This window comes from Gadus morhua, chromosome 12, assembly GCF_902167405.1.
Source record: "Gadus morhua chromosome 12, gadMor3.0, whole genome shotgun sequence".
Lineage (NCBI taxonomy): Eukaryota > Metazoa > Chordata > Actinopteri > Gadiformes > Gadidae > Gadus > Gadus morhua.
In genome coordinates, this window is record NC_044059.1 from 2,499,856 (window position 1) to 2,516,011 (window position 16,156).

The 16,156-nt window shown below is 41.8% G+C and overlaps 1 protein-coding gene across 2 annotated transcripts; it reads right to left on the reverse strand.

Moving 5' to 3' along the window:
• Positions 1–1,287: 1,287 nt before the first annotated feature.
• On the reverse strand, positions 1,288–15,782 carry efcab7 (EF-hand calcium binding domain 7). Of its 2 annotated transcripts, none has more exons than XM_030371823.1 (14): positions 15,517–15,782; positions 15,239–15,366; positions 14,649–14,860; positions 14,247–14,333; positions 13,497–13,734; positions 12,100–12,227; positions 9,575–9,722; positions 8,895–9,010; positions 7,436–7,599; positions 7,048–7,181; positions 6,421–6,569; positions 5,659–5,871; positions 5,014–5,121; positions 1,288–1,763 (listed from the first exon to the last, which is right to left on the reverse strand). In XM_030371823.1, the coding sequence occupies exons 2-14, from the start codon at positions 15,363–15,365 to the stop codon at positions 1,683–1,685; spliced, it is 1,905 nt and encodes a 634-aa protein (XP_030227683.1). In that variant the 5' UTR covers position 15,366; positions 15,517–15,782; the 3' UTR covers positions 1,288–1,682. The 2 variants fall into 2 exon arrangements, with proteins under 2 accessions (XP_030227683.1, XP_030227682.1); XM_030371822.1 differs by having other exon boundaries at positions 9,563–9,722.
• Positions 15,783–16,156: the final 374 nt, after the last annotated feature.

Here is a 16,156-nt window from a genome sequence, read left to right on the forward strand (position 1 = left end):
TTGAAAACAGGACTCCCATATGGATCCTTTGTCGACGCTACACAAGAGCTGTGTGCGCCTACGGATGCCTCTGCATTGGGTTTTTCGACAAAACACTCGTAGTAGGTCGTTATCTCAGCCCTGGTTGAGAATTAATTGGAGGAAAGAAACTTTGGCGTTCACAAGAGGTAGGCCGCTATTCCTAGACATGCAGAGTTTTGAAGTGTGTGCGATCAAACTTGCGCGAACATGTGGTGCAGTGGCGGCTGGTGGTTTTTAAAGTGAGGGAGGAAGGACTGCGCGCTTGGTTGCCATTGGCCTGCTTGCACTGTTGGTGTATGGTGGCATAAGAATGTGAGACTCAAGTTGTTTCAGGGTGTTTTGGTGAACTACAAAATAGCAGGGAGGGAGTTATGTGAACAAAATGTATACAAAGCCACCAGTGGCATCACTGTAATTTGAGAAGGAAAGGATGCAAAGCATATTAGTCAAATCAGGCCTACTATTGATTTGTAAAAGTAAATAAAAAAATCTGGGCCTATTATTGGGCCTATTTTTGCCCTCACTGACTGAAGTTATTTAGCTATGTTTATTTTCAGTTACAATTGCTTGTAATGCTACCAGTAAGTCATGCGTAGGCCTACCTAGCAAACCATGTAGCACTCACAACACTGACGTTGCCATTACTTCTGATGACCTTGATTTTGGGAAGTGGTCTACCTCTTTCTGAATGAATGGAATGCTTTTTGTAATAAGACGTTAACAATGTCCTCCGTTTCCAATGTTTCCATTGAGCATTTAGGATCTCGCTATCGCAGATTTCACTTACTCTGCGTCTCTCAGACTGAGCACCGCGGCAACGCAGACCGGGTTTGCTATCGACAGCGTTGCCAGATTGGGCAGATTTCCCGCCCAATGATAATTTTTCCAGCCTAACATGGTTAAAAGTAGCCCAATTGGGTGGGAAATCGGACCAATCTGGCAACACTGCTCAACATCCAGGGATCCTGCTTATTGCCTCATAGCGCAGACGGATAGATTTTTGCGCGAATCAGACCCCTTAAGGTCCCACCCACTCAGAGGAGGATTTTCCTCCTCTCTCCCATTGAAACCCATGTTATCCCCCGGCCGCCAGTACTTTCGGGAAAATGAATGGGAGTGAACGGCGGCGGAGGGAGGACGTTCCTCCCTGAAGTAATTGTCAATAGGCAATAGGGGGTGCTAATGTCCCTTTACCCAGGGAAACGAACATTATATATTCAAAGGCAATAAAGTAGTCATAATTAAGGGCATTAATTCATTACAATAGTCGGGGCAATCTAAATTTTTTATTCTCAACAATGTTAGGGAGGATCTTCCTCCCTCTCCTCAATGGAGAAGCCTCCACTGATGTGGTGCAAATATTCACACCGCTTTTGGTGTGAACAAACATAAGGATGATAAACTATACGAATACACCTTCATCATTTTCAGACGGTTTTGAGTGCGTGCCATTCTTAAAACTTTACATTAAACATGAAACAAACATAACACTAGCTTACAGTACCTTCAAAATATGTATATGCAAATATAAACAAGATAACTTATAAATCGACATTGAGCCATCACATTAGTGCTATCGATAAATGCAATTTATAGATAAAGATTATAGATTCACATTTTGATAAATATTAAAGATCATATTACAGTCACACTGTAGAACTTCATTGGCTGGGCAGGGTGCTCTCCACACAGCAGTAGGTCCACTCCTGTCTCTCGTTGATGGGTAGGACATGCTGGTGAACCTAGTAGAGATCGCAGTAAACATTGTTCTTTAATGAGCCCCATCACAATCTTTTTTTATCTATCCAATATAACCATGATTAAAGTGTAACTTTTTTTTTCAGATGCTTTTTTTATTGATAATCGAGTATAGAGCTTGCCCACGAATTCCCGGAGCAATGTAATAGCCCAAATTGCTTGCATTATATTGGCTAGGGTTGGTGTGAACGCTTCCAAATTTCCATTTTTTAACCACTACTTGCTCAAAAAGCACCAGACCTCTGCAGTAGCATGACAAGGGTTCCTAGGGCTGCAACTAACGATTATTTTAATAATCGATTAATCTGTCGATTATTTTTTCGATTAATCGATAAATCAGATAAAAAAAATGTATATTTGTAATTGCCGCATCTCTAACCCTAACCCTGAACATTACTTCAAATTCACAGTGCAGACTAAAGTGTAAAAACACCAGTTTATTGCTCCAATGTCCCAGAATTATTAAAAGTAATATTAAATGATAGAAATATAAAAGATCATAACTGGGATAACATAAAAAAAACATACAATGTATGATATACATTTATATATGTATACAATATATAAGGGATGTCCATGGTTAACCGATAAGATCTTTAACCGATAAATACTAACGGTTAAAAATAAATGAAATCATCTTAATTTCTCTCAGATGACAGCAGATCGTTAATTTTTATTGATATTGATACCATTTTCGAGACTCCTTAAAGATCCAAGTCTTTATTGATACTTTTCTATTATTTTGTTGAAATAGAACTTGTATTATTGCTTTAATTGCTGATAAGATGATCATAGCTCAAGATAGGACGTTAAACAGGTCATAATTCCATCGTTACTATCTATTTTATATTGCTGGGAAAAAAAGTTTTTGTCCAAAATCTCAATTTTCTTTTTTTTGGTGTTGCATTTGAACACATCAATGATATTACTGAGACGACCTGAATACATCACATTTGACACTGTTTGCTACATTTTTTTGAGATAACTAGCTCTGTATCCTGCAGATTTTAACATGGATTTAAAAACTGGATTACTATTTTTAACTGACGGGACTTTCTACACCATCCGGTTGTGTGATTAGAAATGCTGCTTTTAATGACTGTTGATGCACGCGGTGCCAACTCCAAGCCCGTCTGCACACCGTCTGTAGCAGCAGCAGCTGACAGTTTTTGGTTGGACTAGACGGACGGATAATGAGTTGAAGGAGTTTTTTTAACCCAAAGACAGTGAAGCTACAACACTTTTATATAGGCCAACAGTCCAGTGTTAAGATATGACCAAAATACAAGCTGTGGTCGCTCACACTAAAGCTCGCTGTGGGTGTGCATTAACTAGGGCCCTATGAAATCCGCGATAACGAAAACGCGGACGGAATTGGACAATAAAAACGGATAATTATTATTATTTTTTTATTATTTTATTAAGCAGGAAAGTATTAAAAGTAACAAAGTTACAATTTAAAACGGGCCTGTCTTAGTAAAATGACTGATTTCCAGCAGGTTCCTGTTCTTCAGCACATATAACATGCAAAAGGGACAAGGCACATCAGACGTCACATTTACAATATGCAGCGGAATGCAGCGGAATTCGCCATTATTTTGGTGAAATTCAGTTTCGAGGGAAAAGGGAAACAACACAGGTGACATTAACGTCACTGAATGTTTAGCAGTCACTCGCACAACAATGTTAAAAAAAAATCCCCGGTCCACCACGCAAACAATAGGTCCCGCTCCTAACAAGAAGCCGAAGAAGAAGTTGAAGCGCCCGTAATTCGGTTCTAACCCCAAATTCAGAGCCGAACAATATCCAAAACACTTCCATCACTCAGGTGTTTTGTAGAATATGTCAACATACTATCGATTGGAAACGCAAAGATACGCGCGATGACCACTTGAAGTCCAAAATCCATATGAAAAACAATGACCGCCGTAGCCAGGGCACACCCCTTCAAACAACAATTTGAGTTTATAAAAAAAGAGTTTATAAGCACTTTAATATTTATGTCATGTTTTTATTTGAAGCACTAAAAACAGTGCAATGTTGTGATGTTTTAATAAATGTAGTCTTCTATCTGATTAAATTGTATTCGTTCGCACTTATTTGACACTCGTTCTGATGATTTTAAGTGTAGAAACGGAATTAATGAAAATTAAAACGGAAAAAACGGAATTTGGAAAGAAATAAAACGGAATTTGGAAAAAAATAAAACGGATTTCATATGGCCCTAATTAACCATGAACCAACCTGTCAGCAGCTTGCTGTAAACAGTGCCGCGCCTACGAGTGACGTATCGCACGACTCAACGAATCGATGTCCAAATTCGTTGCCAACGCTTTTAGTAATTCGATTTTTATCGATTCATTGTTGCGGCCCTAGTCCCTACACATAAAACAAAGCATCAACAACTTAGTTAGTGTAACGGGTGTTTATTAAAAAATACTTTTTTCCCAAGTCTGTGCCTTACCGGTAGGTCCATGTTTCCAGGAAGTCCACACAAGTCGATTACTGGCTACCGTAAAATATATAATAGAGGCGGCAAAAATTCAAACAGCCAAGTATCAAGAGGGGAGATTGTTAAGATACATTTTTTGGTGCTCTATTAAATTATTTACGGTAAAGGGTAATCAACATATTATTATTTAGTTATTTATTTTAAAGATATGCAAAACTGGTGAACTCATTTGTAGTGGTACATATTAGCCTACACTGTTGTCTATAATAGGTGAATCAACCATCCTTTTTTTTTTTTAAGATACAAACATGTGATTGCTTGCCAGTAGGTTACAACAGTCAGATATGCATTGATATATCCAGCCTCTTCTTAATGTTCAACCATTTATTTATCAGGCACAGATACAGAGACAGCAGGCTCAATCGCAGATGGGCATGATACAACCAACACTACAGGTAATATTACAGGTTAACAGCGAACAAACTATAAAGGGCAAGGCTGAACTTGCGGTCAAAACATGACAAAATATGTTCTCCCGTCTTGAGTAAATTTGTCTTTTTCACAACTGCTATTACAACAACCAAACATGACACAATTCCTTTCACAGGTGTGTTACTAAATAACTCATTAACCCACACACACACACACACACACACACACACACACACACACACACACACACACACACACACACACACACACACACACACACACACACACACACACACACACACACACACACACACACACACACAGAGCTGGAGGTAGGAGTTTTTGCTCACCATCTTGGTTTTGGCTGGTACCTCCACAGCAAACACACTCATGCCTCTGCTGCTGCAGCAATTCTTGCTGTGCTCATTGTTCACGTGCACAGTCACTTTCTGGATGCCCTGCAACACAAACAAGCAGCAATGTGCTTGGGTCCTCTTGTAGGCAGTTGTAAGTTGTGACTTGGCTTTACAGGACAGAATGTTATCCACGGTATTTATGTCTCAAAATGTGCTTTGTATTTCAATTGATCATCCAACAGGTCAACATTTTGTTAAAAACCCAGAATTAAATTATATTACAGGGCTCAACACTTAGTTGTTGCCCGAGGTTCACACTCACACACACACACACACGCTCCCGTTGCTAAGTGAATGGATACCAAGGCTACATATTAATTATAGCCAGTATAAAATAGCTACAGCCATAATGATTTGATAAATGCATTGCCCACATATAAAGTTCAAACTGGAAAGAGGTTGATTGAGATTGAGATCTCGGAAGGGGGAGATCACATTTAGTCAAAATCATGCGTTACCGATCAAAACCAAAACACCACGATGTATCTATGTCCTTTGAATTTTTGGTTTGGGTAAGGCCATTCCAAATAATATAGTAACATTCAGGCAGAAGTCAGTGATGGTCCAGCCCCTCTCTACCTTGTTGGCCACGAGGGAGGAGATCCGGTGGTCCCCCCGGTAGGTGTACACCAGGACGTTGTCGTGGCCCCTGAGGGCCCGGGCCTCCCCCGCTGAGGCCACGATGGACTTCTGCAGGGCCTGGTTCAGCAGCCGGGAGCCCCAGTCCAGGCTGAGCGGCTGGAGGGACGGAGGGCAGCCCTCACAGTGCACGTCCATCTGGAACGGACACGCCTGCATATCCACGTGTGGGCGTGTGAGAGAGTAGGAAAAGAGAGTGAGTGAGTGTGTGTGAGAGTGAGTAAGTGTGTGTGAGTGAGTGAGTGAGTGGGTTTTGTTAGTGAGTGAGGTCATTGGGTGGAGTTAATATGTGTCCTAATAAGAAACTGACCACCCACTTGTTCATGTCTTCTGATAAAGAATGTACTAATAGAAGATGCCATTGTTCCATCATGTCATACTTTCCACCTGTACTAAGCCTGCTGCTATTTGTAGTTAGTTGACTCAACTATTTCCTGTCACGTAGCATCACTTAATTTTCTTACCACAACAACAATCTTTCTGAGTAAAATGCACATGCTTACTGACTACCAATTAAGACATGTTCAAGTTCTATATAGAAGCTGAGAACCAGTTTAATCAGTCGGAGTACGTCTAATTTGTTTCGAAACAGAGAAACAGAAATTAATACACATTATACTTTAACGGTGAACCGATTCACTTTGACAGAACTTAATATCTACAGAGATGGTTAAATATACGTGTTGGTTCTTTGCTGCTTGCCTCCACCAGTTCCAGGGCCTGGTTGTAGCCCATGGCCTCCAGGGTGAGCCAGAGGTCCGACGGGTCCCCGTCCTTCTCTGTGGCCTCCATGAGGTGCAGCTCCATGAAGCCCTGCCGGGTCAGCTGGTTCCTCCTGGTGTCAAAGGTCTCTGGTGCCAGGCGCGTGCCGAAGATAAACAAACAGACATGGTAGAAGAGAACCAAATGTGGCACCAACAGCTGCATTTTGAGACTGCATGGACAGGACAACGGAGACAGGAATATAATATGGAAAGAGAAAAGGGAAGGAAATATATCATAAGACCACAGGTCTGATTGTGACCTCTGTCACCGCAAAGCATGTTGCTGATATTGTGAGGATACTAGTGGGTTATTATTCATCACTAAGCTACAGGCACTCCTCTGTTAGAATGACAGAGGGAATTCCAGGAACTTGGGTTGTGGGGTTTGTATGCGTGTGTCACATTTGCACTCATTGAAGAAACCTCACAAACTAACAAAAAAAAGCTGTTGGACCAAAACAAAACAACGCTCAGCATTGAACGTATCATATACATTTTCTCAGATTGGGAGGAAATGATTATGATCATTGATCACATTATTGTAGGAAAATGATGGGCGGGTCACCTTTACAGATAGCCCAGGCTTCCTCGTCACACTTCTCCCCGCTGGTCCTTAGCTCAAACAAGTTGTACTCCTCTAGGCTGATTAAGCCGTTCCCATCGAGGTCGATCACGTCAAAGATGTCAGACAGCGCCTCCCTGTGGCGGAGTGAACAATGACACGTGAATACAACTGTTGACCACTTTTCATTCAGCACCACCTTTCATGTATCTCCAGTATTTTGACAACAATTGTTTTTTTTTTATTGACGAACTAGCTTACATAAAATAGTGTCATTATATCTCCCCTGAGAAAGGCCAATTTTTGTAAATAAAAAGTAAAAGGCTCTACACACAACATGCATGGGGTACAGAAATGACCATGTTGCGCACACACACACACACACACACACCGGAGCGCCCTGGTAAGATCCAGCTCCCCACTGTCCGTGCGGTACACCAGTGGTTCTGGTTTGGTTGGCGTGGCCGTTCTTCTCCTCCTCCTCAGCCTGCAGCCGCTGGTGAAGGGCAGCAGGAAGTAGCTCCCAGCGGCAAGCTCTCCACTCCACACGTACCTCTGTTCATGAGCAAAAAGTCCACCCCAGTGTTTCAAGTCACTCATTTGAGTTTATTCAATGGGAGGAAAGGCGAAGGAAAGCAGTGAATTGGCATAAGTCAAAGCTTTAGGCTACGTTTACGTGATGACGTTCTGAACAGAAGACGCAAAAGTGGCGTTGCGTCTTCATTTTTTATTCTGTGTTTAGACAAGCGTTTTCAGGAGGAAATCTGCGTGCATACGGTGACGCAAAAGTGTGTGGATTTCGATTGGGTATGCATGTCAGGCGGCTAGGTGGTGCTGTGATACACCATCACACAACACCACCATGTCTGAGCGCATTCGTAGAATCTTCCTTCTTCTCTTATCTGTGCCGCGAAAACCAAAACATAATTACAGATCATTCTCTGTTCAGTAATACTATCTGTACATATCCTGTACATTTCGTGGAAAGACTCCTGTAAATGTATTAGAGCTGCCAGAGCAGCTTGACGGCCTGAGGCATCGAAATAATCCAACCTGTTTGTTTATTTCCCTGTACTGGGGCATGTATGTGACGTAAACGCGTACGCGACGTGAGCAGATCTGAGCAGAGTTTTGCGTCTTGGCAGTGTAGACAGAAACGCTATGGCGGAGCGTATTCAAGTTTTCCACTCTGGAGGGTGGTTTCAGATTTTTGCGTTTTTAAGCCCTAAAAACGCCGTCACGATCTAAACGAAAGGCACTTCCGATAAAATATTTGGTGGTTTTTACCCGCAAGCGTCCTCATGTAAACGGTGCCTTAGTGGAATGTACCTTGAGGTTACCCTTTGAGTTGTGGGAAAGTTAAATATTGTGAAACCCAGTTTCACTAGAGCTGCTCAGTTGTCGTAATGGGGTAACACACAAGTGTTTTTTTTTATTTTTTTAGTGGGTCGATGTTAACTAGGGATGGGCAAAACACTTCTTTTACGGGAATCAGTTCTTTCAGTTCCGTTCACTATCACGATTTGTTCGTTTTATCTGTTCGTTTGATTCGTTCGTTAAGTCAGATTACGTAATTTTACAGGGAATCTCACAGGTGTCTGGTCTGCCCCCCCCCCTCCCCCCCCCCCATATACGTGACCATATTTTTGATTTATGTTAAAAAAAATAAAGAATCAAAGAATCAGTTCTCTTGTTTTGGGAATCAGTTCTCGTCGTTCACCTTCGGGATCTGTTTGTTGTGAACGAATCGTTCGTGACTGACCCATCCCTAATGTTAACGCACTGGCTGTAAGTGCAGCCAGACCTAACCCCCACCACTGCTCGAAAAAATCGTGCACACGCACACTTACTTCTTCATCCCTGGCCTCTGTGAAACACACAAGGTTACATTCCTCTTTGCTTTGCCCTGCTGACGTTACGAAGATAGCAGTGTCTACCGTCATCCAGCTCCCTGAGGAAACCTTGTCTGGGAAGAGCAGAAAAATGACAGGTCAAAAGGATTATTGTGAAGGGAAATTACACCTGAATGGTCACAAGTTTCTGTTGAAGGAGCATAGCTTGAGATTATTTACGTTTGTACCACTAGCTGTCAACATGGTGATTGTGCAAAGTTTAAATGAATAATGAAGGGTTTTTCTCCAAGTTACTTCTTCTGCAAACAGGGCCGGCGCTCGGCATAGGCGACCGGCAAATGCGTTGGGGGCGCCCTCTGGTGGCGCCCTTAATTAGTCAATTAAAATATACGAAAAAAACGGAGCAGGGACTGGATTTTACAGTGCCTGATAAAAAAATATATACACAAAAATCCCCATTATTTTCTTTCTCATTTATAGAATTGTATCCTGCTACATTTGGCCTGTTTAATATGAAACTGCCAATCTATCATCTGTGTCCACAATGAGAATTTCTATTTTACTATTGAATTACACACATGGTCAGCACTCTTCCAAAGCGACCAACAATAAATACATTTGTAGAAACAGATCAATTAATGTTGGTCTTCATCTCACACACACACTTGTATAGTTACCAGGCGTGTGATGGCCCAGGCTGAGGGGCTGGATGCTGAGGTAGACGGACGACCGCTGGGGCAGGTGGAAGCGGTACTGCAGGGAGCTGATGCTGCCCTCCTCCTCCTCCAGGAAGAAGCACCCTCTAACACCAACATGCTGCCAGTTCTGGGGGCGGAGGCACAGAACTCACCGTAACCATGGTGATGTGATGATGAGAACGGGTGTGCTTGCTTGTACTTAAAAATTAAAAACATAAATTTATCCAGTTAATGTTTGACCAAAATCAACTATTTTCAGAGGAACAATTTATACTATGAAGGAAACAAACCATTCCTGCAAACAAATTGAAGCGCCTTTGGGAATGCCATAAAGTCCTCCGTGTGGTGGAAAGCGTTATTACACTGCCAAATATGCCCAGCATGGTCTACGTATTTACACTGATCGAGGTAATATACCGGCTTGATTTCACACCCCAGTTTACCCTATCGGACCCTATAGGGGGTTTCATTTTCATGTAAATGCCATTAGACACCTTTGCGGTCCAAGCGGCGGGACTTGGGTAGAGGTCTTGCTGCGTTGTCTCTACAACAGAGACAACGCAGCGATATCAACATGAGTAGTTCTAACTGGCGGGACGGTGAAATCCGCGAGCTGCTGTCCATCATGGGAGAGAAGGTGATAAAGCCGCGTTTAACGAAGACGGGAAAGTTGATGAGATCTACGAGAAAGTACCAGAGGAACTTTCCTTACCAAGCCGCGACCGTACGTATTTGGCAGTGTAAAAATGCCTTTTGACTAGCGTCGGGCAGGTCATGGTATTTTTGCTATTCATCGGTCTGTCCAAAAGAGGGCAGTAGTGTTCCGTTACATTTGAATAAAGAGCGGGACCAAATCACCTACCACGGTCCCTCACAGGGAAAATTCCAAATCTTTAGTATTTATTTATTTTGATGAATACAGGTTATCAATCTTGGCCGACGATCATTTGAAAAATATAAAGCGGCTACTTTGGAAATATTTATGAAATCGTCCATTTATTTCTCATTCTGGAAATCCCTTTGTTCCCTTTTGTCTTCGATCGCGGTCGAAACGAGGCCATTATTTATAGACTGAACATAGAAACCAGGGAATGAAATTTTAGTACACGCCATCAGAGACGCATTAAAGGAAAACACAGTTAATGTGGACACACAGAAGAAGGACATTGAGGCTCTGGCACGGGGCTACAACCGGCCATATTTCCTCTTGGTAGACAAGTTAAATAAAGAAACATAGTAGTATGAAGTGCGATAAAGCACCATTAAGTACCATAAAGTATCATAACAGGGAACCTGTCACTGCTTTGGAAAAAAGCAATTTTCTCAGAGTATTTATCTTGGGCTGAGAAAAGTGTAACAGATCAAATCGTAACACTTTGGCGGTTTGTCCAGACAGTACGAGAATATGAGAAGGAAATTGCCGCAGGCAACACGTCTGCTTCTTTAAAGGCCTCAGAAATGATGCCCCTACAGAGAGGTCACCCGGCCGACTAATACAGACCGCTGTCACAAACCCTGGTTGGGCCTCTGATTTACTGGTCGCTGTGAACACAGATACACTCCAACTCTTGCCCCCCTTAGCCTATTTGTAATTCTCATCCAATACAAAAGTGCAAAGAAATATATATAATTCTTGGAATTCCATTCAAACACAAAATTTGTCAAATTTTTCCCTGTACGAAATAAAGTTTTATCCCAATTAGAAACAACACACCTACAGCAGTGCACAGGCACTGACACAATTATCAGGCCTGGCCATGGCAATAAAGGCGACAAACAGGTGATGGGGAACTTCTCTACAAGGCAATATCCAGAGGCACGCACGCACACACACACACACACACACACACACACACACACACACACACACACACACACACACACACACACACACACACACACACACACACACACACACACACACACACACACACACACACACTTTCTCCTTAACGACACCTGGCCCTTTCCAATCTTGCTACAGTGCCTCTGGCTCTGAGAACGGCAGGGGGGTTGTTCCAGTTATTTATTTATCTGCTGCCTTCACTGGACTTACCTTTTGTTGTTGCTGTAAAGAACAGCAGCAGAGGTTAAGGAAAAGCAAAGTACACAAACCAAAGAGTTGAAATCAATACTGTGCTGTGGACACAATGTCCGGCCTGTTCTCTAGGTGAGATGGTTCTTAGTATTTTTAATGGTGGCATCAGGTGGCTGCAATAAATCCGCTTGTTTGTTTTTATGTAAAGACAGGGTTAAGATGTCTACTTTCTATTACATTTAAACGTAAAGGAGAGTATGGTTAGTATGGGATCTGCATGGCTGAAACAGGCACGGTCCTTGTGTTGTTCATGTCATTTTTTGATGCTTAAGTTTAACGCTCTATATCTTGCCTCCTGCTGTAACATCACAAGTTCCCAGACGCAATGTATTTATCTCCATCCATCTGCCCTTCAGTTGGATGGGGGAGGTTTATCTGTAGAGAAGGAGTGTGGGACGGTTGCTACCTGTAACGCTGCGGGCTCCAGTGTCTTTCCACTGGCTTTTACGCTGCTGGCGGTCATGGTGACGCCGGTCGACGATAGGGGCGACCGGCGGCTGCGTGCAGAAGAGACGCGGGACGGCGTTCGACTATCTAGATCATTCACACACACACACACACACACACACACACACACACACACACACACACACACACACACACACACACACACACACACACACACACACACACACACACACACACACACACACACACACACACACACACATTTGTACAACAGGAAAAGGACAAGTTGATCAGAAATCTCTGGTGTATCCGGGGGAAATTACTGGAAACCGACAAGAGAGTGGAGGGCCACGTAAGCCACAATGCTGTTGTTTCTGAAAATTACCACATTTTGAAATCCATCAAGTCAGATGACTATGGTACATATTATGAGGTAAGCAGATCTACTTTTCCATTTGGGTGATGAGTTAAAATGGTACCATCAATCTTTGATATTGCGAGTCAGGGGAGCTAATTGTTTAACAGCTTATCGAATCAGCAACGTGTGTGGCAACGAAATGCTGACATTTCATGGCAACTCCTCATTAAAAACAATGTATAGTTCGATTCAAACTGAGCGCTTCGGTCATGTGATAATCCCACGCATCCAACCCTGTCCGACATTTTATTGGGCGGTTGGAAGAGGACCTGCCTCGTCATCCAGCAGTGACTTCCTGTACCAGTGCCCAAATATCTATAGCATTATCTCTTAAAGAGACTTGCTCTTAATTTCTCTCCATCAACCCTACTACAGCTATACTCCCACCCACCCCACGCCCCTCTCCCACCACACACTTCCCATCGCCTTCATTAGTGACCACTACACTATTTCCCAATTCTCCTCTCTTCGAAATATCGTGGCTCAGGAGACAAAACAAATTAAGGCAATTTTTTGTGAAATACACGAAAAAAAATACGATCTCCCACCACACACTTCCCATCGCCTTCATTAGTGACCACTACACTGTTTCCCAATTCTCCTCTCTTCGAAATATTGTGGCTCAGGAGACAAAACAAATTAAGGCAATTTTTTGTGAAATACACAAATATATATTAATTGAAAAACAAATATGTATCTCATGTAAGCCTGCTTAAGCCAAACATCTACAACTGCCCTCCTTAGACTAAGGACTGTTCCTACACAGAGGAATTACTTAAACAAAAAAAAAAGATGCATATGCAAAAAAAACTGCCTTTGGCTGGTGACCTAGACCTAATCAAACTAACATTTTAAACAGATTTTGTTTCTTTGCCAACAGACAAAAGTGGAGATACTGGGGATGTTGCATCTGTTATGCTGTGAAACCGACTAGAGTGACTTAAATGTTGCGCAGAAGATGAATACAGTTGTCTAACCTTTTTTGAGTGCCGGGTCAGAATCTTGCCTCTGTGATTCCGATGGAGGCTGGGGGAGGGTTGCTGTTGTCGCTGTGGGTACTGCTGCTGAGGGGGATGCAGACGAGTACGTGGCACTCTTTGGATTGCCATCTATCTGGCTGCCGAAGTTCTGCCTTCTCATCTTGGCATCGGCCTCCAGCCTCTCGAGAGCCTCGGACTGGCACTGCTCTGCCGTTGTAGCCAGCATTCGGCAGAACTAAGGTTCCACCAGGAGTACACATTAGTTTGCTGCAATGACCTTGTAGGGCTTGTATTTTGCCCAATATTGTCATTGTGATTATCGATTATACATTCAATTTGTCAACATAGCACCCACGTGACATTGCAGGACTCTAGCCCCCTTTATGTTAAGTCCTTTGGGTCCTTTGATCGGTTACTGCCGAGTTAATAACATGTTTGTTGGGGGCCTACGAAATCAGATGTCTATTCTTCTTATGCATTAATGGCGGCCTGTCCCGATTAGGTGGAAATTGCAATATGGATTAATATGCAACCAATTGTGCAGCCTTATCATATTATTATTTTTACCATAATGAAAAAATAGGTTGATAAAACCTGACTGATCTTCAACGTGAAAGATATAATCTGAGATGGCCTTAAAACAACTCTTGGATGATTTAAAAGTTTCTTTGGAAGATTAAGGAGAACAAATATAGTTATGTATGACTGTATGCTGATACAGGAAATATCACACATATACAGGCTTACCTCTGCATAATCTAATTTGCTTTCTTTGTTGGCATCAGCTATTGAGAAAATGGCGCTGATCTCCTCAGCTGTCATCTTCTCACCACTCTGGAAGTTTGTAAGATACAAGCGTTTAATTGGTGAATACAAAATAAGTTGCTTGGATAAGAACGTAGAAAACCCCTGATTGTAATCATGTTTTGCTTCTTTTTACTAATGGCCACCAAGTGTTCAAACGGTTTAATATACCCGTTCTACTCTTAAAATGGATAACAACCTATTTTTTTTCTCCTTCACCACAAAATATGACAACAGTTAGGGACTTTTTGTGTTCAATAAAGGAAATTCCCAAATCAAAATGTAGTATCAGTGTCATTATCATGACACACGTCGGCATTTCTGCAAATGATCAAGGCTACTTACTGTTGTTAGGGCTTTTTCCAGTTTACTGTGCGATATAAAGCCATCTCCGTTTGCATCCATTCCTTTGAAAATTCTCAAAAGCTCATTTTCATCCGTCTGCTTTTCCAACTTGAGTATCTCACAGAAATCATCAAAGTTGAGATTGGAAGTGGCTGGCGTCCAGTACTTGCTGAGAGTTTTAAGTGAGGGATTCCTTCCAGCCAATTGGAGAACTATAGAATGGGGGAGGAATACAGAAACATACAGTTGAGGTAGTTGACAAAAGCCGAAGCACAAAGTTTTCAAACTGAGAATTAAAACCCACAAAAAGCGGGATGTAACAAAGGTGCATAAGTAAAGATGATTTGCACTTGATAATATTATGGCCGGAGCCAACATGCTGCTTTAACAATATACATGGTGATCAACAACCTAATGGTTGTATGAATTAAGTTGATGCTCACGTAATTTTAAAGTCATGGATGGCTAGAGTTGGAGTTTAATTAAATGATTAAAATAACAAAACATTATTATATTAGTGATCGTAGAAACATGATAAGCGAGGATATGTGTAGGCTGAGAAACGAGGACCAAACATTAATGTAATTTACCACGGCATAACTGTTGTTTTGAAGTGATACTCGTCAAACTGGATCTAAATACAGAGATGTAGACAGCTCTACACTTCAGGTAGAAGGTCTCTTCATCAAGAGGCTGAGATGAGGCTGGAGAAAACATCCTAGGACGAACAAATACAAGTACGTTATAAAGACACTATTCGGTTTTCAAGCAATGGCATGACGTTATATCTCTTCAGTTATTTCCTGCAGTGGTAAGATGACTCGACATCAAGAAGCAGAAATAAACACTAAAGGGCGACGTGAATTACCTTTGTCAAAACAAACACGTTAACATGTCTTACAACGTTTACCACTGTTCCTGTTGCTAGGTAATCAAACGGTGCACCGCACAAACTACACCGAAGGGGACACATTAAAACAAGGTTCCACCACTTCACCGTTACTGTTGTATGTGTATTTCTCTCTTATATTGTGGTTAAACACATTCCATAAGTAACATAACAGAAAATAATCGTATGTAGCATGGTGTTTCCCCCCCGCATACTCCAAAATGACCGGGATCAACAACAGATAACAGGGAAGGAACGAGCCTCACGTCATGTTTTGGACGGATTGCCGGAGCTATGCACACGCGCAAATATCTCCAGAGGCGGCTAAAATGTCAAAATAAACCAAATGTATACTTCGTTGGATTGATCCTTGGTCTCGTTCTTACGCACATAACTCGCAATTAATCTTATTTTCTAAATATGCCGTAAGTAATTTGTTTAAGATAGATATTCTTGACAAATATAATAACAAGCCCCGGCCAAGACAGAAACATGGACGTTATTTTTTTATTTTTTTTAACGTGAAATGTATTACATTTTATTATACAGTTTGACACTACGAATAGGCTATGTACTTTATTTCCCTTTTGTCCTGTTATAATTCATAATTATAGATTGT